This window comes from Protopterus annectens, chromosome 5.part0 (assembly GCF_019279795.1).
Source record: "Protopterus annectens isolate FY-2018-M chromosome 5.part0, PAN1.0, whole genome shotgun sequence".
NCBI lineage: Eukaryota > Metazoa > Chordata > Ceratodontiformes > Protopteridae > Protopterus > Protopterus annectens.
In genome coordinates, this window is record NC_056735.1 from 1,813,985,696 (window position 1) to 1,814,012,238 (window position 26,543).

Genomic DNA, 26,543 nt, shown 5'->3' on the forward strand with positions numbered 1-26,543 from the left:
TGTAGTCGAGGTCAGTATTAATGCTAACAAATGTCAAAGACGGGGATACCAAGGCGGAGGAGTGGAGCTCTTGCAATCACTAGTAGTCAGGGTTTTTTTTCCACTAACTCACAATGATGATTATATGGATCCATAGTAAGGACAAATCTGCAGATTTATTAAATGTGTCTTTTAGAAGATGAAAGTTATTACTGGAGAGGATTGCACTAACTGGTAGCTCATATTTAAGCTTTAGCAGAAATACATTCGTAGCCAGATCTTTACATATACTGCAGGAGAGAGTGCAAAACAGTTTATAGCAAGATTTTAATTGCAATAAAGCCCTTTGTATTATTGTTTCAATATATATTCTAAATGACCTCGTGGAGTCCGGGATAAGGTCTAGATATCATTGCTAATCTACCTGGGGGATTATATCATGCTGGTAGTATCTTCTGACTAAGGCAAATAACATAACTGATGCCTTTTCTGGCTTTATTGTAAGTTTATTGTTGTAAGTCCAGTTTCAAATACCTCTACATTTAGATTGTAGTTCTTATTTTAGGTTTGTTAAACAGTGATATGATGCTTATATGAAGGATATCTTCAGCTCACATAGTTATATTTAAAGAGGTAGGTTTCACTTAAGATCATTAATAGAAAGTGAAAAAAGCCCAACACTGTTCCTTGGGGTACACCAGAGTTGAGAGCACCACATCAGAAACAGAACTTCTACACATACCAGATATGCCCAGGTATAGAGGTAACTGGAGATCCAAAAGATTGCTTTGCTGCTGAAGATCAGCTCTTCTAGCTTGGCAAGAAGAGGAAGAATAAGAGTGTAGTTAATTGTTTCAAAAGTCTGAGTCATGTCAATAAATACAACTACTATGGGCTGGCCATTATTCATAATGATACAGATTGTGTCAATGACTGTATACAGATACCAACTGTATAAAGTCTGAGTCATGTCAATAAATACAACTACTATGGGCTGGCCATTTTTCATAATGATACAGATTGTGTCAATTACTGTATACAGATGCCAACTGTACAAAGTCTGAGTCATGTCAATAAATACAACTACTATGGGCTGGCCATTATTCATAATGATACAGATTGTGTCAATTACTGTATACAGATGCCAACTGTACAAAGTCTGAGTCATGTCAATAAATACAACTACTATGGGCTGGCCATTATTCATAATGATACAGATTGTGTCAATGACTGTATACAGATGCCAACTGTATAAAGTCTGAGTCATGTCAATAAATACAACTACTATGGGCTGGCCATTATTCATAATGATACAGATTGCGTCAATGACTGTATACAGCTGTCAACTGTTTTGCATTGTTTGTTTGACTGTAGAGTAACTTCTCAAATATGTTTTTGTAGCTGGGTATGAATTAACTATTGGCATGAAGTCCTGTGGATGATGGTGGTTTAAATATAGGCAATTAAATAATAGCTACATTCTTAAAGGAGGAAACGGTTCCAGTGGTGAGAGAAGGCCTGAAAAGAAATGCTAAATGTTCCTCTTTCAGTGAGGGTGCAAATATTAGGAAGACTGAATGTATAGTGCTGAACTTATCATCTGATTTCTCGCCCAGTTTCTCAAATAGGTCTCATGCATCTTTGCAGTTAGTTCCCTGAAGTGGAAGTTACAGCAAATGTAAGTTTGATAGTACTGTAGTTCTGAACAGTCAGTTGTAGAATGTTGCAAAACTAGGGAGTACAGAGAGGTGGGTGGCTGCCAATTACAGCTACATTTGTGGATATGTAGTCCTTACATTTATAAGAAAAATACACTTTTAGAGGAGAAAGACTGTGTGATGCATTGGTGATATGGCCAATTCAATAATTTTGGTTTTCCAAAACTGTGGTAAGAGGCAACAAATAGATTCTTATTCCTGAAGTAGGTTGCTTTTTCAGACTTTGTTGCAATTTTGCAAGCTTTTGCTATGAATTAAAAAAAAGTAATTTATTTGCTAATTATTTATTTACATTTGTTAACCAGGAAAGTCTAGCTAGCTAGCTGGTGCCATTTTCAGTGGAATTCTAGGGAAAAGGATTCTAAAACATATAGCACAAAAATTAATGTAAGTTTAAGAGGTAACGAGTTCTAAATTGTACAATAAGAACAATGTAAATCAATCTAGAGAAAAGTGATAGCATCAATAAAAAAGACAGCACATAGAAGATCAACAGAGATGTTTAAAATAAAACTGTGCAAGTCAGTATAGATGCAGCTGCTAATGTCAACAATAGAGAGCAAATAGGTCAAGGAACAGGGAATAACATAACTGATAAGAGAAACAGCTCATCTAAAATAGTCAAAGGTTGCGAATAAATGAGTTATACAACAGACTTAATATGAACATTAGGTGTTAAATGTTGTGCAGATTTGGTTAATTATAAAACTCTGTAGGGAGCAAGTCTTATTACGATAAAAGTTATGTTATACCATAGTTGCATGACTATTGATTGAGTGATATTCACTAAAGAGATTTACTCCAAGTTTCTCTGAGCTTTTACTTTCAAGGAATGTTTTGTAAAGCTACTAACATGATTCTGTAATTTCAAGGCAACTGATTCTTGTGACCACTTAAACCTTATCAATACTCACCATCAGGCTATACCACCTTTTAATATGAGTGCTACGTTAGTCAAACCTGGGATAGTTTTGTGGCTACCCATCCAATCATCTGGGTTTCATTTGAAGGATTATAGAGTATAGCCTGTTTAACCTATCTCCAGTACATTTTATTTATCTGCTGGTGAAGATTCATATCCCTAGTGGGGGGAGGTGCTCTATGATGAATATGTCTCTCGCCATCACATTTGATTTATCTGCTGGTGAAGATTCATATACCTTGTTTTGGTATTTTTGTGGAATTATCAGATTTCCGAAGTTACAGAATATCCAGGGCAACATGGTTTCTAATGCCATGGAAGGTGAGACATAAGATACTGAATAATGGGACAATGTTTCTAGCCTCTCTTGGTAACTCAAATTCTTTAAGCTAATGATCTTCTAAATTATGAATGTCTGCAGACTTTCTAGTTGTCCGATATGTCTACTGAGGTACATCCAAAAGGGGCATAATCAATACTGAATATTTGGGAACAACACCATTAGAGCTAAATGATAATTCTTGGCAATCACCTGCACTAAGTAGAAGGCCAAAAGAGAGGGAATTAGCAATGCATATTCCAAGGTCCCTAACTATATTTTCATTTTCAAATGCAATATTGTCTATGTTGTTTACTGATGGTAGGTTTTGCAACTAAATGTGATAATATTGCTTTCCTGCCTTTAATTTAATCCCATTTTAGTATATTAGGTATTTACAAGTGTAAGTTCTTGCTGAAAGGTTTGAGTATTAGAGGCTGTCTTGATGATAACCTGCAGTTTGTGGTAATCTCCAAACTTATCTAGAGCTTCTGATTTCTGATTTAAAGTACAGAAAACTAAATGTCAAAAAAGTAGGGATCTCAACACTGAGATCTTGAGGACACCACTGGTTGGTTACCTTCATTCTTTTTGATGAAGCAACTGCCACTCGCACTATGTGGATTCTGTCGTTTAGCCAGGTTACACTCTGTCTTACTACATAGACATCTATTTTAAAGCATTAAGCTTAAACTACAATGCCAGAAAAGGATATGATCTCCAATACCTTGGCTATGTCAAGCTATGCCATGTGAATAGCATGACTGCTATCTACAGCTTTTGAAACCTCTCAAAGAAGTTAACCAGATTCATTAGGTAAGGTCTTCCCTTGACAAAGCCAAACTGCTGAGGGTTAAGCCAAATGACATTTTTGAAATCAAATTTTATGAGGTCAGTTAAAATACATTCCATTGTTTTACAGATGAGTCATGTTGGACTGATGGGTCTATTATTCCTGGGATTGGTGGTAGGACCACTATTATGGAGAGGCATTGCCACTGCAGTGTGCCAAACTTCAGGGACAAAACCTGTAGCTTCAGTTAGGTTTAACTGTTTGGGGACTGGCTTTGTAAGGACATATTTAGTACTGTTTATTAAACATCCAGGTTTACTGTTTTTCTTTATGGAGGAAGTATTTTGGATCTTAGAAAGCACCCTCAGTCCATGTCCCTTTGTAATAATGGGGTGCAAGGGATCCATGGGTTTGTAGACTTTGGATAAAAGCCTCAGAATAAAGCTATCACTAAATTTGTTGCTAGTATGCTGGTAACATATATTAGATCCAAATGGGAGGTGCCATTTTTGAATACGTTTAGAGCAATATTGGGTGTTACTTCTTAGCTTTCTAATATTGCTTTTTGTCAGCCAACAGAACTAAACCTAATAAAGCCTTACTATGCCTAGGCAACTCCCATCTTGTGGCCCAGCTAAAACAGCCATTTTCTCCACCAGTATTTCTGACAGAATTCTCTGTAGGGAATTTTTTAAATGTTCCAATTAATTACACCCACAAAAAGCATGTTTTCAGTTATCTCTCTCTTCCACATCACACCTTCAATATTTGCTATTTGCCTGAAGATAATTTCTTTGAAGTCTGCTTGTGTGTATGTTCACCCATTGAGAAAACATTACAGTGAATGTCTACTAATCGACTATTAAACAACAAAATGTTAGCATTCTGAAAAAGCTTAACAACAAAAAATAATTAATCAAATGACCATAGCTAGCCAACATCGTGAATGCAACCAACCAATGTGGGGTGCTGCATCACCCCACTCCCCTAACTATATATACCAACTCCAAGATCTCACTATAGTGAAGAATAGGGCAGATTTTAAAAAGTTCCCTTCACTTACCTTACTTATAGTGGTACTTCCTCGTTGTTGGCCAACTATGGCCATTTGATGAGTTATTTTTCAATGTTAAGCATGTTCAGAACATTAAACTTTCTCTGTTTAACGTTTGATTAGTAACTGTTCACTGTAATGTGCGACCATAGACCCACTCTGCTTTGGGTATAAAATGCCTTTGCAAACACTTGCAAGCAAAAATCCTAAACCTTCCGAACTTTGGTGCATACTTGGGAGCCTTGCATATGTCCTCCCATTGTTTCTTTATAAAATGCTTTTCCAGTCTCTCTTCTCAATTTTTTTTCCAACCTCCACTGAGTGATTCTTATAGTTATCAAGCAATGTTTTATATGCCCTAGTGATTATCCCCCTTTTAACAGCTTCTGTTCTAGATTTGACTAATAACACTACCAGAACAGGCCTTTCACTAAGGATTCTGTTATCCTCTTTTCTTTGCATATACTTGATATCAGTCCCTGGTAGGGAAGGTGGTCAGTAACCTGCAGTTCAAACCTCTTCTTGGCTTCATCACACTCTATTATGTGTTCCTCTTTAGTTATTTGCTCTCAGTACCTTGGCTCCTTTGCCAGTTTTCTCTAGTAAATTTCAGTCCCTCTTACCTATTTTTTGCACCCCTAGTTGTAGTCATCCCTATTGGGAAAATCTCCCTTTTCCATTGCAATGTTGGCTTAGTACTTAAAATACTTCTACAACTGTGTGTATATAATATTCTGTGTGGTGGTTATTAAGATTTGTTATTTAGATTTTACCATATTTTATAGTGATCTTGATACAATGTTTTTTTTTTTTTATTTGTTCATGATGCAGTGAACAGTCTCTGTCTGTCATCACATTATAAATTATCTTATCTTATATACCAATTTCAGGGTATTATGCTTATCTGTAAGATGGTACATTAGTAAGCTATACAAGTCACCTCCAAGTTACAAATGATAACTTTAGCTCATTTTTGCCTCCCTGCAACTAATCATCAGCTACTCCCAAGGCTTTTCCTTGTCCACTGGGTCTTCTATACCTGACTATCCAGCCCGTAGACTAACTTTGACCCACGGCAAGGGCGAGTAAGTAGATGAAGGACTTGGAGAAGCATCATACTGTTTGCCAAGAAGTGTTTTCTCCTACATCCCACTCCCCACTGCTGCTCAGTAATATCCTGTGGGTAGGGAGTGCATTGGGCTGCAGAACTCCACCACCCCTCATTCAGCAAGGGACTGATGTCAGCAGGTTTTTCTGCCAACCCACAGGCTACATCAGGAATTTGTTTCCCTAATCATCACCATGAAAATTAACAGCATGTGTGTGTGTCCTGAACATGCATGCCTTCCCCCAAAGATAGGCATGTCTATTCTCCCTACCTGCACCGTCAAGCACCTGTGACACTCTGGTCGCCTAGGCTGTAATCATGCCTTTGTCCCTGTATATCATTTTATAAATCTACATATATATATATATATATATATATATACACACACACACACACACACACACACACACACACACACACACACACACACATGGATAGAAATAGATATATGTATTAAGGATGTATGAGGTATAGACACTTGCAAATTACTTTTGTTCCAACAGGCAATCTTAGTCTTTTCCTGAAACTCTAGATTTATAAATTCACAATGTTTACAATGCAGAATTAATCAGTGGACCATAATCACCTTGCCAATACCCATCCTCATAGCAAAACATGTCAAGCCTAGGATGTATTTATACGTGCTCATACAGTTATGAAGTACAAGTCAGATTTAGGATGAATTTATAGGTGCCCATACAGTTACCAAGTACAAGTCATACCTGGGATGAATTTATAGGCGCCCATACAGTTACCAACTACAAGTCAAGTTTAGGATGAATTTATAGGTGCCCATACAGTTACGAAGTACAAGTCAAACCTAGGATGAATTTATAGGTGCCTATACAGTTACCAAGTATAAGTCATGACTAAGATGAATTTATAGGTGCCCATACAGTTACCAAGTACAAATTGGGCCTGGGATGAATTTATAGGTGCCCATACAGTTACCAAGTACATGTCAGGCCTAAGATGTATTTACAGGTGCCCATACAGTTGCCAAGTTTGTCTTAAAGAATCCAAGGGTATTAATCTGTTTTATATACAATGTAAGGTTATTCCAGAGAGGGAGAACCTTGCATAATAAATCTGTCCTTTTAATGTGTCATATTTATTTGTTGGTGGTGATACAGATATTATGTTTCAGTGCTTATTGAGCGATTTGCTTCATGGAAGTATAGGAGATCAATGGTTGTATCTTTATTTATTTATTTAACATTTGTTGACCAGTAAAGTATGACTAAGACTGAGTCTATTTTCAGCTGAGGTCCAGTGAGAAACACTCCAGATGCATGTCTTTGGAATGTGGGCAGTAACTGGAGTACTCAGAGGAAACCCACGCAAATGCAGGGAGGACATGCAGACTCCACACAAAAGGTACCCCAGCCGAGAATCAAACCAGAGAACCTCTTGCTGTGAGGTAGCAATGTTAACAGCTGCCACTGCACCACCCACGGAACATCACAGAACGCTAGGTATAAAGCATTGTGTAGGAGTGTATGACAGGCAGAGAGAGAGAGAGACAAAAAGGGACAAAGTATAGGGACAGATCTTCAATCTTGGTTGCTGCGAGTCAGTAATCATTTTAGTTAGTAACATCTGAGGTGTTTCTAGCTGCAGCATGTATTTGGGTGGAGACATTTTTAAAGGGGCATTATATTCTATAATTGATCAAATCAGGGAAGAGTACAGAGGAATGATAACTTCCTTTAACCTATATGAGATACATTTGGTTATTAATTTGGTTTGATAGAAGGATTTCATGACTACTGTTACTGCATGGTGGTCAAAGGAGAGGTAGTTATCTTCACAGGTAACTAGATTTGTGATGACCATAAGTGTATCTGGCTTAACTAGTGCCCTGTGTAGGTCCCGTTTTCTAGTTCCCCCAGCTCTACACGTGAAGAGGAAAAAAAAAAAAAACAGCTGTTCTTTCTACTGGCACACCAAGCAGGTGACCAGGTGCATGACACATACTCCCTTTCCTCTTGCCCCAGCCATTCAGGTCCTGTGTTTGTGTCTTACCTCTAAACCTTCTTCTGCACATTTTATTAAAAAAAAATAATTTCTTCTTTGAAACTGTAGCAAACTGCTTGCTACAAATGTAGCAAACAGTTGGTACAGTTTATACTGTTCTGCACAAAGTGCTAGGTGCTCAGGTTTGCCTAAAAAATATTTTCTCTTTTAAACTGTAGAAAACTGCTTGCTACAAATGTAACAAGCAGTTGCTACAGATTATACCTTGTACAGAGCACTACAGTGCTCAAGTTGTAGACTAAAATTTGTTTATTTTCTTTTAAACTGTAGCAACAGCTTGCTAATATGCAGCAAGCAGTTGCTATAGTATATACCACACATGGAATGTTACAGTACTCAGGTTTGACCGCAAGTGGGTATTGCATTAAAGAGAGATTGGGATCAGTTAATCACACCCCTCCAACACTTTGCACCCAGAGCAGTTGTCCGTCTCACCCAGGGTTGCCAGACGTCCCTATTTGGGCGGGACTGTCCCGAGATCAGCAGCCTGATCCCGAGTTCTGCCCTGCCGGTTTAAATCCCGGCCAGCCTCCGCTTTGTTTGTTTTTTTTTTTTTGATTGTCCCGTATGCCTGGCGTACGGGCCAATCAAAAATCGCTAAACACGGAGCTACTTGAGTTGAATGCAGAACTGCAATGCATTAAACACGAGAAGCTCCGTGTTTAGTGCAGAGCTACTGAGTGAGCTCAGTTCTTTAATGTGGAACTCTGTTCCGCATTAAAGACCTTTTTTTTTTGGTCTTCAGTTGCCGAAGACCTTTTTTTTTTTTTTTTTTTTGGTCTTCACTTGCCGTGAGAGACCTTCTTTTTTTTTTTGTCTGGAAATCTGGCAACCCTGGTCTCACCCCACTGTAGCTAATCTACTGATGATGACTGTATCAGTCTAGAGTGGAGTACTGTCTAATCTGTAAACAACTGTCAAGATTTTTTTGACCAAGATTGAAAATAGTACACTTCTTTGCATTTAATTAAGCCTGATTCTTTTTTACAATATTGATTTCCATGGTTTACCCTTTTTGTAGTAAGATGTTTTCAGATGTTGACAGAATGACAAGACTCAGTTTAGTTAGTCAAATGTCTGGACTAGTGGTATGGAAATTAGAAGAGTAAATGCTGCACTGTGGTTCAGTACTAGCCACCTTTTTTAATTCTGATGTGGCACCTGATACTTAACTACATGGACTCTGTCTGTCAGCCAGTTTTCTATCCCTCTTACAATTTAAGGGTCTACATTTAGGCTTTTAAACTTGCTTATAGTTCCAGCACAGGGAATAGTGTCAAAGGCCTTGATCGGATCCAGGTATTCTGCAAGAACTCAATGGTCATTATCTAGAGCTTCAGTGACCTTCTCAAAGAAGTTTACTAAATTAAGTAGACATGCTCTCCCCTTTGACAGAACTATTTTATATTTGTGACTCTACAGTCATAACATTTTTTATAGTGAAGCTTGGGAAATCAAACATAACACATTACATGGCTTTGCAAATGACGCCTTTTAGGCTGATGTGTAAATAATTCTTAGGATTTGAAATGAGGACCTTTGGTGATTATACGTAAGGTGAACAGTTTTATGAGGTGTTTAAGCAAGGCATCTTTTGCTCTCTTAATTAAATAACAAGATATATTGTTGGGGCCCACAGTGATAGTATTTTTTTGCTTTAGAGTCTCTGGAATTTATAGAACTTCATTGACTGCTTCTGTTATGAAGTTGGTACTAAACTTGTCTGTAAGTGTCATAGCAAGAGGTTCTTCATTTTGGTTCTGAGCTGGGATGCCTTTTGCGTGGAATCTGTATAGCCTGTCTGTAGTCATGTGGATTTTTTTCAGGTGTTCTGGTTTCGTCTCTCATTCCAAAAATATGCAACATGTAGATTAGCAACTTGTAAGTTGTCCATTCATTTGTGCACCCCTGTGGGTTATAGAAGAAAGGCTTGACAATCTACTTCCACTTCCCCAATGCCTAGTAACCTCCCTGGATAGCTGTGCCTAGTCACATTGGAGTTGGCTATAACTTGTAAATGTGTGGTAGAGACTAGCAGTATTTTTTGGGCCTGTAATAATTATCTGAATTGCAGTGAGCTGTGAAGCACAAAACGTGCATTTGTTGTGGAACCTGACTGCTTTACAATTCTGTCACAAACTATTAATGAGCAATTGCTGTGGCACTCTTTTTATACTGGTAGAATAAACAAGAGCACTGAGATATTATTCCTTCTGGGATCTACCAAAGAGTTGCAAAACTAAGGAACAGTGTGCAAATCTAGGCATCTACATGGAAATATTCAAATAAAAATGCCCGAGTCCATGGACCCATATCTGTGAGTCATGTAAACAGTCTAGACGTATGCATTTTCTGTTATGATATGATAATACTATCAAGTTTAAAAATAATTCCATTAGTAACATGCTCTCCCCAAAACAACACTTAACTCAATCATAATAGCACATATGATTCAATAAATTCCATGATATGTAGATAGATTTTATTTTCTGTTAACTTGACATTACATGAGTTTCATTTCAGAGCTTAGTGACGTAACCTTCTTTGGAATGATTTATTAATTAATGTCAGAACACAACCATGTTTAGTAACTTACTAATAACAGAGGAAGTTATTATTATTATTTTTAGTTGCCATTTGTGGCTTACAGTACTAAATTGAATGCACCTTCTACTCCCTAGAAATGATCTGAAAAATGATTAGAAATATGTCCAGAGTACAAGAAGCACAGCCCTCTGCATTGAGGTTGTGGGGTTTATCCTACAAAAAGAATGATTCAGAAATTTGTTTGAATGCAAAGCCAAGCTTTTTTTGGCACAATTTCTGATTTTGATAATTTTGTTTTAATACAATGTGCTGCAGATGTTAATAGTTAGAGGATCATTTATTCATTGATTCATTATTTTTGTTTGGCATTGTATTCTAAACTATATAATTTATGCATCAAAAAGGTATCAAATAAATGTATCACTTACCTGCTATCATCTAAATGGAAATAGAGTGGCAATGGAGGTGAAGATTGTGTGATTATAGTCAGCTGAAATGTTTCTTAACACTGTGTTCTTATATCAATGTATTGTTTTCCTATTATAAAGACTATTTATTTAAATGTGCTTAATTTATTTTATTTTATGTAAAATATTTCTTTTCTTTTCTTTTGATTATGTCAGGAATGAAGATAATGCCAGAAGAGGACATCTTAACAGTTAACTTTCCAGGAAGGAGACACCCTGCAACAGATAATATGGTATAAACCGTTAGTATCTTTTTTTTTTCTTTTTACTTTTTCTAGGAACAATGAGATTAATTTTCATCCAAAGATGCGACAGATGTGATTTTCTTCAGTTTGCCATATGATGAAATTAATACTGTACAGAAAGTTTTAGAAAATTAAAAAAATAATAATAATATTACATGACTGATTAAAACTCTTAAGTGTGAACCTTATACTGATGAATATTGATTTGTGGACTTAACAGTATAAGAGGCAATACTTTCTTTAATGGTTATTTTCTGTATAGGCTGAGGACCCATATACTCACAAATCTGGTTGTTAACTATTGTAAGTAAAAAAAAAAAACATGTATAAAAGAAGCAGACTCCCATCCAGACTCTGGAATAGATTGCCCATACATGTCAAGCAGAGTGCCTCTTTGGACCTCTTCAAGAGGAACCTTGACGATTGGATGGGAGAAAGGAAATTCACCCCAGGGATCACGTCAGTCGTCCTGCTAGACAGGGGTCCAGGAAAGTAAATAATGTGGGAAGAAATAGCCAGGGAATTGTTATGGCTAGGCTTGTATAGGCCCTAGGGCTGATAGCCTAGTACCAACCTATGAACCTATGAACCAGAGAGGTGTTATTATTATAATGTTTAACTGATCATACTACATAAGAATTCTTTTTCTTTTTTGGATGATTTTATAGAATTTTATAAAGTTAATAGAAACATTTAAATATTTACAGCATGGGTAAGAAGAATCCACTAATAATCTATTGTGATCATAATCCAAGCACAAAAGCCTCACTTTTTCAATAATGAGCATATGCCACAATCAAGACAAAATATAACCAAGTCATATAACCAACAATTACTTATCATGTATAGATCAGACTAATAAATTTTATTTTAAAATGCTGTGGAAATTAGTTTAAAATTCAATATATGTGCAACTAAATGTACAAAGGCATCCATAAAATAAAATAGAATTGAATAATAGGGTAAAACAGAATAATATATAATACAAATGAGGTAAAGTTTTCTAAACACCTAGTCACCAAACATAAATACGAAATAGCTAAATTTACCTGCTTAAATTTGAAGCAGATGAATATGTGTTAAGACTTGTAAAATGGCCATCAAGACCATAGTGTTTCATATATCTAAATAATGAGACCATTTTCTCAATACAAACAGCTCTTTTTCTGTTTGCTGAGCAATTTCAAGCTCAGACTGTTAAATGCTATGAAGGCTTTTCAAGCATTTTTGAATATTTGAATATACTGTATATAGACAGATAGACAGATAGATATTCACTTTTTCAGACATCTCATTAACCTTCAGGATTGCTGAGATAAATAGGATGTACTGGAAAGGTAATAGATGAATCCATCTACTGGTGGTCCAAGGTATGCCTCAGCAAAGAAGAAGGCTGATAACAGTGAATGCATTGAATACATTCTGTTGAAATTTTTGAAAAGGCCTTAAAACACGAACCAGAGTATGAATGAGTGGAGTAAAGTTAGGATATTATGCTATAAAGGTGAAACTTAATAGAGATAAAGTACCAGTTGACTAAGGCATCTCAAAATAATACAGATGTCTCGATGTAGAGTAAGAGATTCTCATCCCAAAATAATACCGATGTCTCTATATAGTGTTTTTAAATACTAAGATGTTCCAATTGTTACATGATGTTTAAAATTTCCCTTTGCAATATATTATATTAATACCAGCCATTCATACCTTAGTTTATCCATAACCTATGGCAAGAAGGGTTGAAGAGCTGAGTATGCAATGCTAACCATCAAACTGATGCATGGTGAAAGGGGCTGTAACAAGTGAAGATTCTTATGACATCTAAGCATTTCCACCTCATATGCTAACAAGAAACTTAGGAGATGTATACCTCCATTACTTGGTGATGCATAATGCACATCAAGAAGGATTTTCTTTGTATCATCCAAAAAACTTTTGAGATCTTCTGCAAACAGCACCACCCATCCTGCCTTGTTATCCCCCCTTATGTTGACATGCAAGGGGCAATGCATTCCTGTGGGTTATTGCTATTGGTTCAGTTGCCAAGATAAATAAAATCAGTGTTAAAGGGCATCCTTGTCTTATGTCTTTAGATTGATCTGAGGACCAAGATATATAAGCACCTATCCTTTCCATTACCTTTTGATCCTTGCTATATGGTCCACAGTGACTCTATGAAAGAAGGAGAGCCAAATGCTTGCAGTGCCTAGGACAAAATGGGCCACCTGACATTGTCAAATGTCTTTTTGTCATCTATAGAAAGTAGAGCTACTTAGAAGATTATGAAGCTGTCTCTGTTCTAACAACTGCAACACTCTTAAAATGTTATACCACAGATCCCTACCTTTAACAAAGTAGTCCGAATGAGCTAAGGATGGAAGGAATGATGCTTGCTACTGTGCTCACCTGCCATATACATTTTACTGTTAACATTCAAGAGAGATACAGTCATGTAACCACAGAAGTTCAACAAGTCTTTACCATCATTAATAAAGGGAAGAGCAGGGTTTGCCTCCAAGATGGTGGAATACCAGTTGAAGCAAATGAGCAGGCATTCTATAGAAAACCAAATGCTAATGGGGGGAGATACATGCTAAGTTTTGATGGCAAACCATCACATCCTAGAGTTTTATTACGTTTCATACTGCATTTTACTTTTTTTTAATGACCATAAGTAATTCCTTCTTAGTGGTGGGTTACACTGTTAACTGTACCTGTTCCTCTGCCAGTACAGTTACTGTAGAAAGAATTTCTGTTAACCTCATTCCTGCTGATAGGGGCTCGTTTAGATCCCCTAGCTGAGCATAAGCTATTGATGGCACCTCTAAAATCGATACAAAATTTCCTCTATTGAGGAACTGGACTTTTCCCTGACCTGGTCTGTGTACTACTGTATGTGATGTATGTATGAGTGTCTTGTGTAGTAGTAGTAGTTTTTTTCCCTATGGTAAGGTTGGGGCAAGGTTAGGATTATCACACATTACTAAGGTAGTGCAGTCGACCAAAACCCTCTTGGCTATCCTCACTAATAAGTGCTAATCCAAAAATGACCCTGCCCCTAACCTTATGTTATAGGAATATCCCTGTCCATAGCGATACCGCTATTCAGGTAAAGTGTGTCTCTAGTTAATGGTTGGCTTTTGTTAAATTATCTCAATCATAAATTTTGTTTTCATTGTGTGATCATAGGTTCATAGGTGTATACTAGGCTAATGGCCCTGGAGCCTTTACAAGCCTAGCCTATAGGATTACCCTGGCATCATACCACCCGACCTTAGTTCCCAGAGCCTCTGTCGAGTAGAGCCACTGGAGTGATTCTGTGGTGAATTTTCTATTTCCCATCCACTCATCAAGATTTCTCTTGAAGAGGGCCAGTGAGGTGGTCGGCTTGACACGTATGGGAAGTCTGTTCCATAGCATGGGCAGTCTCTGGGTTATGAACTTGTCCCTCCAGCATGTTCAGTTGATTGTGGTAATGAGGTTGAGGTTTCTGGAGTGTGTGTTGTGGAGGGATTGGGATTTCTTTAGCAGGAGCATATCTAACAGAGCTGGGTCAGACATGGCTTTGTAAGTCAAGCAGAGATCGACTCTAAGTAGGCGATATGAGACAGAGATTAGTTGGAGTTTTTTAGTCTGTCCATATAGGACAGATGTTTAAGGCCTAGGATCCTCTTTGTGAGGTACTTTTGTGGCCTCTCCAGTTGTTGCAGGTGTTTAGTGATGTACATGCCAAATGGTGCATTGTGCTCAATGATTAGCCTAATGAGGGAAGAGTAGAGGGAGACAATGACTTTTTTCTTCCTGGATGTAAAACCCTTAGTAATGAGATGTGCTACATAGAAGGACTTTCTGACCACAGTGGCAATGTGGTAGTCAAAAGAGAGGTTGGTGTCAACCTGTGTTCCCAGATCTCTTATAATGCCTTCTGTGTTCAGTGGACTACCATCAATGTGGTAATTCATGGGAACCCTGGTTTTTCCCAAAGGGGATGACGACACATTTTTTGGCATTCAGCTTAAGGCCATGGTTCTGACACCAGTTGTTGGTCTCAGTGAGGCCTTTCTGTAGGATGTCAACATCACTTGGGGAGTTAATAATAGCTCCCAACTTGCAATCGTCTGTGAACTTTGTCAGCTAGAGTCCCTTCATGTTGGCCTGGACTTCAGAGAAGTAGATGCCAAACAGGAGAGGAGCCTGGACCGGACCCTGTGGGACTCCACTTGTGACTGGTTGGCAGTCTGACTTGGAGTCAGCTACTTTCACACTACCTGTGAGCCAGTTTCCAACCCACCTAGTGATATAAGGATTGATGCCTAGCTTAGTGAGTTTTTCTTTGATTCCTGAGTGGGGAATGGTATCAAAGGCCTTGGCCAGATGAAGGTAGGCTACATGAACCACCTTGCTTTCATCCACAGCTCTGGTGACTGACTCAAAGAAGTTGACCAAGTTGAGCAGGCATGATCTACCCTTCACAAAACCAAACTGTATGGGAGTCAGAGTTTGGAGATTCCCTATATCCTTGTTTATTAGGTCCATGATGATGCATTCCATAGATTTGCATATCAGACTCGTCAGGCTAATGGGGTGATATTTCCCAGGGTCTGTAGTCAATCCTCCTTTGTGGAAAGGGATGACTGTAGCAGTTCGCCATTTGGTAGGGACAAAGCCTGAGGTAAGGCTGTGACTGAACAAGGCACGCAGGTGAGGTGCCAGTTCACTCTGTAGTTCATGTAGAACACAGCCAGGGATATTGTCAGGTCCCATAAAAGCTGCATTCTTGGCCTTGGGCAGTGCTGTTTTAACCTGCGCAGCAGTAATAGTAATAGTGTGAGCTGATTTCAGTGAATTTGATATGGGAGTAATTTTACTTTCTAGAGGTTGTGGCAATGACACTTGCAGGCTGATAAAACTGACTTGACAGTTATACTTTGTCAGCCAGTCATCGGGAACAAATTTTTACATTGGTTAAAAAAAGAATAAAAATCTATTTCATGAGATGAAATTTTAGGGAATTTTACCACTTATTGTTAGGTATAATTTCCAGTCGTGTTTTTGTTATACTTTTTAATTACATTACAGGCATGCATTAATGAAGCAAATCTGATATACAGATCATGGAATGAAGCAATCTGACAGTGTTCAAACAGCAATATAAGAATAAATACAATTTAATGATGAATAAGTATTCTGGTCTAAAATATCAGATTCTATGAAACCTCATATTTTTGCAGTTCAACTTTCTAGAATTGTATAAAAAAATAGAATATCAGTGACTTTGCCTGTCCCTGAATGTATTGTGTTGTCGGTGGACACTACCCAGGAATATTACCTGTGACATTACTGTTGTAATGTAGCCAGTAGAGAGAAAGATGATATAATATTCTTAAGCTGTACTTTCTTGAAATAGATGAAATCTAGTCATTGTTTACATGTGAACTTTTTTTGGTCAATTTTTTTATTGTTTTTTTCTGACACATTAAAGAAACATTTTACAGAAGGACTTTATTTTCATATCTATTCAGCTTGCATAAGTATATTCCTACAAACAGACTATAACATAATTTCATACTATTTTGCACCTTAGGAATGATATCTTATGAATTTCCACATACATGATAAAACTTGTGAACAATTGTAATTATTTGCTAATGTGCTAATAAGCAATGAGTTCATGCATTATATATCCCAAGTGTATTTTATCTGTGCTGTAGTCACCATGTGCACCAAGTGAACAGCTTAAATAATTGACAACATATCACTTGAGGTATGGGGGGCGTGCAAAATAAGTTTTCATCAAGGGCTTTACTGAAAAAACATAGTCAGACTCTGTATTTTGTATTGCTTCGTCTTCTTTTATTTTGTATATTGTGATGTATTTGATTTACACTGTGTTTACTTGTATTCTGCTTTTAACTGCATATTTAAACTAAGAAAGAGACCACAGTTGAGTCTCTTTTGAGTTGTAGAGAAATTAAACTCAACTGTCTTTCTGATTGCCTGCCTCTTTTGTTAATTTGATCACAGATTTCCTTCCCTCTTCTCTTTTGTTGCCTATTGTGAGTAATCATTTTGTGAAATCACTCCCCTTCAGCTATTTTTCAAGCCCAAAATTAAAGTGCCCACCCCCTTCCAGTCTGACTTGCTCTTTCAAAATTAGTGGCTATCCACTTAGATAGCTAAAGCTTGCTACCCCCTGTTTCATAAATAACTGCTTAGTACACACTACAATTCTTAGGATATAAACCCATTTTTTACACCTTACCTTTAAAATCTACAACATCTAGTCCAAGACAACCAATTATATTCTGGGGATTAGTACTTCTGTTTTGCTCCTGTTGAGAGAAGGAGCACAGGGGCATTATTTCCCTGGAGACTGCTGACACCAGAAAGCCTGATAACTGCTTCATGGGTGCCAGATTGAAAATTGTGCTTACATTTTGCTCCTAGTGAGAGAAGGACCAAAGTGCATTGATTCTTGACTATTTCTGACTGGGCTGTGAGTGTCTGTGTTCGACCTTCCTGACTATTCTGATTGCTATTCAAGACATCTACCAGGAAAAGTCTACAACAAACCTACAAACCCCTGCATCATCTGGAACAAGATTGTGGATCACCAAAGAGCCTGTGGCCTGCTTCTTATTTTGGGATTGGTGATACTGTTTTGTTTCTGGTGAAAGAAGAAGCAAAGGAGCTTTGTAGCCTAGCAGTATGAAGTTGTGTTGAGACCAGCACTAGTAGTTACCAGGCAGTAGCCAATCAGGTAAATCCCCTCTTTTTATCATTCTTGACAAAGATAATTCTTTCTTTTCAGTAAGCACTGTTTGAGTAACTGCTGTTTAACCTAACTTCAGAATATCTTCCTAAATACCCTAAATCATCAAGGTCTTCTTATTAGTTTCCCCTGAAGTGTTTGACAGTGCCCTGTGTAGAGACACATACATCTTGAGTTGACATTTTTCCTGTAAAAGCAAGCTTGAAATCTCACCAACACCTGGTTGCATATAGGGCAGCCATTTAACAGCAAGCACTGCTCCTACTGTTGCAAACCAGACACTCCTGGCATTGCTTTGTATTGTTACTGCAACTGTCTAATCAGTAAAAATGGCCTGTTACCATTGATATGACCTTTCCCACTACTACATTTACCAGCTTAGTGGATGTGGGCATGCTGAGGCAATGCAGAAAAAGTCTCATGTTTACTGACAACCAGCTGATTCTCAAACAAACTGATATGGTTTGTGGGGGATATATTAACACATTGTTACTGGATACAAAGCTCTCATATATAAACACTTCTAATGCCAATCAAGTTGTCAGTAGTGCATGCCCTGCACCCATCACACACAGTTCAAAACAGTCACATACATCCACATATACTGAGACACTTAAATGTACCATTCTTAAACCCCAAAGACCTCCTAGACAAAGAATACATAACAAATACCCTCAGGAACCCCAGATTCATTTTTTCAGAACAACACCAACATCAACACATATGGCCATATCTCATGGAGCCTCTTCCTCTAAACCCATATAAGGCAAGCCACCACATAATCCAATATTCTGGTCATTGGAGACTACATGTGAGACACACTGATGTCACACTCACCAAGTTCCGTAAGGAGAAAGTCATGGTCAGTTGCATATCAGTGGCATGGATCTGTCACATTGCACACATACTCAGGTCACTGGATCACAAGTACCAGTATGACTCAGTCATAGTCCACGAGGGTGTCAAAGACCTGAGATGTACCTCCCTATATTATAGGATGTTATGAGCCCAGCACTGAGCAACATTTTACTTTCTCCAAAGATGATGCCACAGTATGAAAAGAAGATTACTGATTTTAATAATTGGCTTAGTTTTTGGTGCCATTCTAAGGAGGTGTAATATTTGTCAGCATGGAAGGAGATGGTTAACAGACCATGCTGCTTTACCAGAGTTGTCTACAACTATCCCCTCTAGGCCTTTGAATATTAGCTAAACATTGTCCTCCCCTATAGTGCTTTCAAATCAAAACCAAGAAAATCTAAAGGTGTTACTGCTCAATGCTAGGAGTCTAAACAAGAAACTCTAAGCCCTACAAGGTCTCCTCACTCTAGAGAATGCTGACATTTGTGTAGTTACTGAGACATGGTTTAAAGCTGCTGAGAGCACACTGGCAGTACAAGATTATAATGCCTTCCACACATTTAGACCAGCTACCACACAGAAAGAGACTAAAGGTATAGGGATCTCTATTTGCATTAATAATATAAAAATCCCTCAAGGCTCGTCAAACAGGACAATGCACTTGAGGTTCTCCATCACCTTAGCCAAAATCTCATACCACTTCCTTGAAAGCTATAATTACCCCTCTATGACCAAGGAAACCCAATAAATGTATTTAAATGTTATTGGAAACACTCACCATCCAACCCAATACTATATTCATGGGCAACTTTAATTACCCCACTATTAACTGGGAATCCTGTACGACACCATATGTGCGGGCACAGAGATTCATGGATTTTGTAAACACAAACTCGCTAAACCAGATTGTCAATATGCCAGCCAGAGGCACAAACATACTGGATCTGATCCTTACTAATATGAGAGAATACTGTACACCCAGCACTTAGCAACATTTTACTTTCTCCAAAGATGATGCCACAGTATGAAAAGAAGATTACTGATTTTAATAATTGGCTTAGTTTCTGGTGCCATTCTAAGGAGGTGTAATATTTGTCAGCATGGAAGGAGATGGTCAACAGACCATGCTGCTTTACCAGAGTTGTCTACAACTATCCCCTCTAGGCCTTTGAATATTAGCTAAACATTGTCCTCCCCTATAGTGCTTTCAAATCAAAACCAAGAAAATCTAAAGGTGTTACTGCTCAATGCTAGGAGTCTAAACAAGAAACTCTAAGCCCTACAAGGTCTCCTCACTCTAGAGAATGCTGACATTTGTGTAGTTACTGAGACATGGTTTAAAGCTGCTGAGAGCACACTGGCAGTACAAGATTATAATGCCTTCCACACATTTAGACCAGCTACCACACAGAAAGAGACTAAAGGTATAGGGATCTCTATTTGCATTAATACTATAAAAATCCCTCAAGGCTCGTCAAACAGGACAATGCACTTGAGGTTCTCCATCACCTTAGCCAAAATCTCATACCACTTCCTTGAAAGCTATAATTACCCCTCTATGACCAAGGAAACCCAATAAATGTATTTAAATTGTATTGGATTTTGTAAACACAAACTCGCTAAACCAGATTGTCAATATACCAGCCAGAGGCGCAAACATACTGGATCTGATCCTTACTGATATGAGAGAATACTGCACACCTGCCTAATATAACATCTTCTGTTGTGAGCTCAGACCACAAAATAGTCTCCTTTGAAGTAAAAATAAAATCCGGAACCCCAGCTAACACTGGAATGTTCAGGAACTACTCTAAGGATAACTTCCTATTATTAATTGATAACCTGTCACCATTTCAAGCCCCCATAAATCCTGAGAATACTACTGCCTACATGGAAGTGTTCATAGAAACCCTATACAAGCATGTTAATAGCTGCTTAGAGGCATCTGTACCCACCAGGAAGAAGTACAGAACTAATTCAAGAAACAAGCCACTGTGGTGGAATCACAACATCAATAGACTATATAACAGAAGGATGAAAATCATGGCAAAAATTAGGAGGTGTAGCACCCAGCAAGATAGAAGCACTCCTGTCAAACTAAACAAACAATGCAGAGGACAAATAGACTCTACCAAAACCAAATTTGAGGTAAATTTAGCCTCCCAGGCCAAGAACAACAACAAGGTATTCTTCAGCTATGTCCAAACCCTCAATGGCAATACACAATTGTATGCATAGATCATTGTTAATGGAGCTAAATATACTGAGCCTGAAGATATAGGAAACCTACTGGCCAACAAATTTACCTCTTAATTTACCCCACTCTCCCTAAACCTCCCCTCAGGAAATACCATCAAATATAACTCTTGACGCCAAGAACAATGCATGAGTGGGCCCAGACAATATCCTAGGATGCCTTCTAAATAGCATGAAAAATGACCTATCAGGCCATCTGTAATTGCTATTTAACTATACCCTTCAAACATGCTTTGTACATCATGAATAGAGAACAACAACAGTCATCCCTCCCTACAAAGGTGAGCCATCTACAGACCCTGGAAACTACAGACCTATAAGTGTCACTAGTCTTATATGCAAAGTCATGGGAAGAATTATCATGGGGATGATCAATAATGATACAGGAAATCTCCAGACACTGGACACAACCCAATTTGGTTTAGTCAAGGGCAGGTCATGACTACTCAGACTAGTGGACTTCTTTGAAAAGGTCATCAAACCAATGGATTAGTACAAAATGGTCCACACCAGCTACATTGTCAGGGCCAAGGCATTTGACACAATACCCCACTGTGGCATTGTTAACAAACTCAAGAGGATAGGTATAAACCCTTATGTCATCTGGTGGATAACTAGCTGGTTCACAGACAGGACCCAGGAAGTTAGAATTGAGGAGTCCACCTATATAAAGAGACCAGTCATGAGTGAAGTCCCTTGGCATTCAGTCCTGGTAATTCTCCTTTTTAGCATTTACTTCTCGGAAGTCAAGGCCAATGTCAATGGCTTCTTTCTGACCAAATTTGCAGATAATTGCAAATTAAGATCTGTCATAGAATCACCCACTATCACAAACATTCCTCAGGAAGGGTTGACACAGACAAATAACTGATGTTGGAGTCATGGACTAAAAGTAAATGCCTATAAATGCATAATAGCATCCTTCAGCACACTCCTAAGAGTTGACCCAGCAGTCCGAGACTTAGGGACACAGACACAGACAGTAATCTATCTGTTGACCATCACATGTATGCAGTAGTGAGGAAATCATTCTATATTGTGCAACTTGAATCTGCTTGAATACTGGCCTACTTTAGGTTTCCCATAGGACTGCAAGATTGAGGAACGTTTTTTGAAACAGCAGGAACCAGCATGATTCTATTTACTTACTTCAAAGATTTAGTGTAGCTGAGTCATGAGGAAAGGACAGTTTGCATCACTGTGTCACAGAAAAATATTTCTCAGTAAAAGTACGTAGTCTATGTAGTGCATTTTTAAATGTTCATTTTGTAAAAAGCTTGTCCTTGTCATTGACTGTAGGACCCAACAATACGGGTCTAACAGAAAAGATCTAAAATGTGGAATTTTTTTTTTTAATCTTTTCTGGAACTGTTTTAAGAGAGAAATTGTTTCAGTATAGTAGATTAAATAAACAAGTACAAAATAAATTAAATTATTGTCAGCATATTTCCACATGTCAGTGATCTCCACAGATTGGTTAGGTAGCATAATATTTTATGGCTAACGAAAAGAAGATTCCCATTGAAAGCTTAAGGAGGGCAAGTGTACTCTTCAAAACTTCCAAAATATAAGTGTGATTAGGGGATTCTTTCCTACGTCTGAAACTGTTGCAGCTTCAAGACTCCCCCACTCCAAGGAACAGTGATATCAGAGTGTTCTGCAGTAGCCAGTCTTGTATTTTTGCTAGACAACCATAAACATTATTTATATATCTATATATATATATATATATATATATATATATATATATATATATATATATATCAATCAAAACCCCAAAACACACATGCAGTACAAAAATATTTTATGTGAGAGGGATCCTGTCACCCTGTAAAGGGCGATACATCCTGCACCACTCTTACTAATACAGGCAACACTGTGGTTGTATCACCAAGAAGAAGAAATGGGCTATTTTCCTGATGGAGCAGTTTCAGAGAACTGTACAGCAGTTAACATTGCTGCCTCATGGCTTTAACTGTGCAGCAGTTAACATCGCTGCCTCATGGCTATAACTGTACCGCAGGTAACACACTGCCTCATGGCTTTAACTGTGCAGCAGTAACACTGCTGCCTCAAGCTGTAACTATACAGCAGTTAACACTGCTGCCTCGTGGCTCTAACTGTGCAGCAGTTAACACTGCTGCTTCATGGCTTTAACTGTGTAGCAGTTAACACTGCTGCCTTGTGGCTTTAACTGTGCAGCAGTTAACACTGCTGCCTCATGCAGCAGTTAACATCGCTGCCTCATGGCTCTAACTGTGCAGCCGCTAACATTGCTGCCTCATGGCTGTTGTTTATCTGATTTGGTTACTAGCTGTGGTGCCTTCTATGCAGAGGTTGCATGTATTCCCTATGCCCATTTGGGGTTTTTCCTTTTGCTTCAGTTTCTTTTCTCATCCCCAAAAAATGCAGTAGATGAATTGGCTGTGTTCCAGATTATTGTGTGTGTGTGTGTGTGTGTGTGTGTGTGTGTGTGTGTGTGTGTGTGTGTGTGTGTGTGTGCGTGTGCATGCATGTGTGTATTTGTGTTTTGTGTGTGTGTGTGTGTGTGTGTGTGTGTGTGTGTGTGTGTGTGTGTGTGTTTGTGTGCATGCGTGAATGTGCATGTGTGTATGCATCCTGTTATGCAATAATACCTCATCTAAAATTAGTTTGTCTGCCTTGTGCCTTTTCAGTAATAATATAGGCTCAGGCTCACCATGATCTTGAAATGGATAAATTGGGTGCCAGAGAAAGAATGAATGACTCTTAATTTGAGACATTATTTGTGATAGACAATCCATTTCTGTACTGTATCTCAGTGACTGTCACCACTTCTGCTGTCATTTACACTTAGTATATTAGAATGCATTGTCTACTAGTCAAATGAAATCTGTTAGAATGCCTCAGAGTATATGCTGTGACAAGACTAATGACTGCAGTTTTGTAAGTTTTTAATCTTTTTAGCAGTTATTTTTCTAACTGAAAAATTTCCTAAACACAGTTTACTAAAGCGATTTAATAAAAACTAAATTTGTCAATCTGTCTAACCATTTAATCCTGTAACTATATGGATACTTTGGTATTTATACTTGAGGACTGATGTCCTAGATCCCTTAGTAATATATTTCTTCTGCACTTACTACAGGTCTCTTTTCTAAACAAAGGAAACGACAAACCAGTACTGCATTGCTGGAGATAATAATAAATGGAGAAAGAAAGGCATGATGAGTTCTTCATACAAGTAGCATGGAATGTACTTACAGAAAGAGATTTATGATAAATAACGTTGAGTCTTACAGGATGTGATTTTTAATTACACACTGTACCAGTGACAACAGGCACAAGCCTCTGTAAAATTGTTGTGTACCAAACCAAGAAGCATTTTAAGCCTCCATAGAGTCTATATACCACTTTCCTTAAAATATGCTTATCACTTCTTCCATTTCATAAAGATATTATGAAAGTGATATCTGATTTTTAAATCTGTTAAGACAGTGAATGTATGCTTATGGTCACACAATAGGCTAGTATTATAATTAACCAAGATTATACATATGAATGTTCAGAACTTGAATTTTGCATAATTTATGCAGGTATATGCAAAATGTATTACTTTGAAATGCTTTGCTTATATGCTTCAGTAATATAATGTAAGTAAGTAATGTGCAAAACTTGGAAGCCTATGCTAGAACAAACTTTAGTATTTCCTTTAGCAGATGATTATTAATGTTGACATGTTTGCTGCTGTATGGTATAGATAAAAAGAGCCTGTAATGATTATAAACACATTTGCTGATTTTCGCTTCAAAATCCAATCCACAAAGCACTTGGTAAACTGTAACACATTGTCTTTCATTGTACATAAAATTAAAATTTTGTACACAAGGGTTCTTTTTATTTTTGTTTATTAAAATTACATTATGTGAATAATTTGGTTGCTGATTTTCTTTCAAGTAACCTTCAAATTATGGGTCTTTGTTTAGAAACTAAGTTATAATCGTTTTCTTTCCTGTACTGGGTGAAACACTGCAAGTAATATGTTTAGAAATGCCAAAAGAATTAAAATGAAATACATTGTATGGTTTGAAAAAATAGGCATAAAAAGAGGTATATATTCCTTTGAGGAGCCGGAAAGGAATATGAACTAAACAAGGAAATAAAGTTGCAATAAATATATCAGAAAACAATAAGAAATTTTATACAGGCAAATCATAAAATTGAAAACATACCAGCTGTTTATTTGTGGAATGGAACCTATAAAAGGTCTTATTTTGATCAAGTTGGCAACATAATCATAAACTTTTCTGCTTAGTTTTCCCATGATTTACAGTACAGAACCTGCACTGAATTACTGATTTATTCCAGCTGATTAACTTTCAATCAGAATTCATTTAGAAATGTGTATTCTAATTTTGTCAAGTATGGCTTATACAGGGCTTACTGAACTTTTTGCTACTGTTACATTTTTAACTCTGCTTATATGGGTAATATAGTTATTTGTTTCTCTTTCAGCCTGTTTTACATTTTTAAATATGCCACTAAAAAAAAAAATTAAAGAAAAAAGTTTGCTTCTGTACAGTGGTGGCATGCCTCAGATTTTCAGATGTTAACAGATAATCACGTGTGAATAACATGTACTATTGTGATTACAGTACAGTAGTTAGGATGCCCTTGGAGTTGGAATATTCTAGATGGTGTCTATAGGATCATTCATTGAATGATCTATCATCTGGGCAATAACCTGCAGCCCTTGCATTCCATTATGGTAGTCGAAAATGTATAAAAGGGTTGTTAGCTGTATTTACCACTGTGAAAATGTATTGCAGTTTAAAAATGAAACCGTCTCCTTCTGTACTGTGCAAATCTGAAGTGCATGTGTAGTCACTTTCAAAGTTGTTGCACTAGGTCTTATTTGTAGCTTGTTGCAACACTCTCCTTTTCCCTTCTGAAAAATATACAAAACAGGAAATGCATCTTCTAAATACAAAAATCCCATTTGGATTCTTAAGTCAAAAAGTATATATAAGCTACAAGAATTATTGTTTTGCTAGCTGGATGATACTCCTGGAGGCAGATTTCAAGCTATACTGCCTGCAAACACTTTGACAGTTCCATTTTGCTTGTAAAAATCAGTAACAGAATGAAACAGTGTATATTTTAGCCATAAGCAAATAAATTTTAGTTTGTTTGTTAAAGATTTTTTCTGAACATTATCTGCCTTTCTAATGTTTTTAACTCCACGTGCAAGAATGTTTCTGTTTGTATATACTGTTTCAAGTTTAAAACTTCATGTTGTTTAGTTCAAGTAAACTAATTTCATTTTTCAGCTTTGAATGATTTTGGCTGATGGTTTAGTTCATGGTTTAAGAGTTGATTTTTCATGTACTTACAACTGTGGGGCAACTGCCCATAGAAGGTTGACTGCCCCAAGCTAATTTGTAGCATCTGACTATTTAAAAATTCACTTAGCTTAAAAATCTTAA

General features: G+C 37.4%; 1 protein-coding gene across 1 annotated transcript in view; it reads left to right on the top strand.

The window, feature by feature from the left end:
- Positions 1–24,940, top strand: part of IMPG2 (interphotoreceptor matrix proteoglycan 2) — a 1,485,782-nt gene extending 1,460,842 nt beyond the window's left edge. Inside the window, exons 22-23 of the mRNA XM_044072040.1 lie at positions 11,101–11,177; positions 24,206–24,940. Coding sequence (XP_043927975.1) covers positions 11,101–11,140 — 40 coding nt within the window. The 3' untranslated portion in view covers positions 11,141–11,177; positions 24,206–24,940. The remainder of the gene's footprint in view (positions 1–11,100; positions 11,178–24,205) is intronic.
- Positions 24,941–26,543: the final 1,603 nt, after the last annotated feature.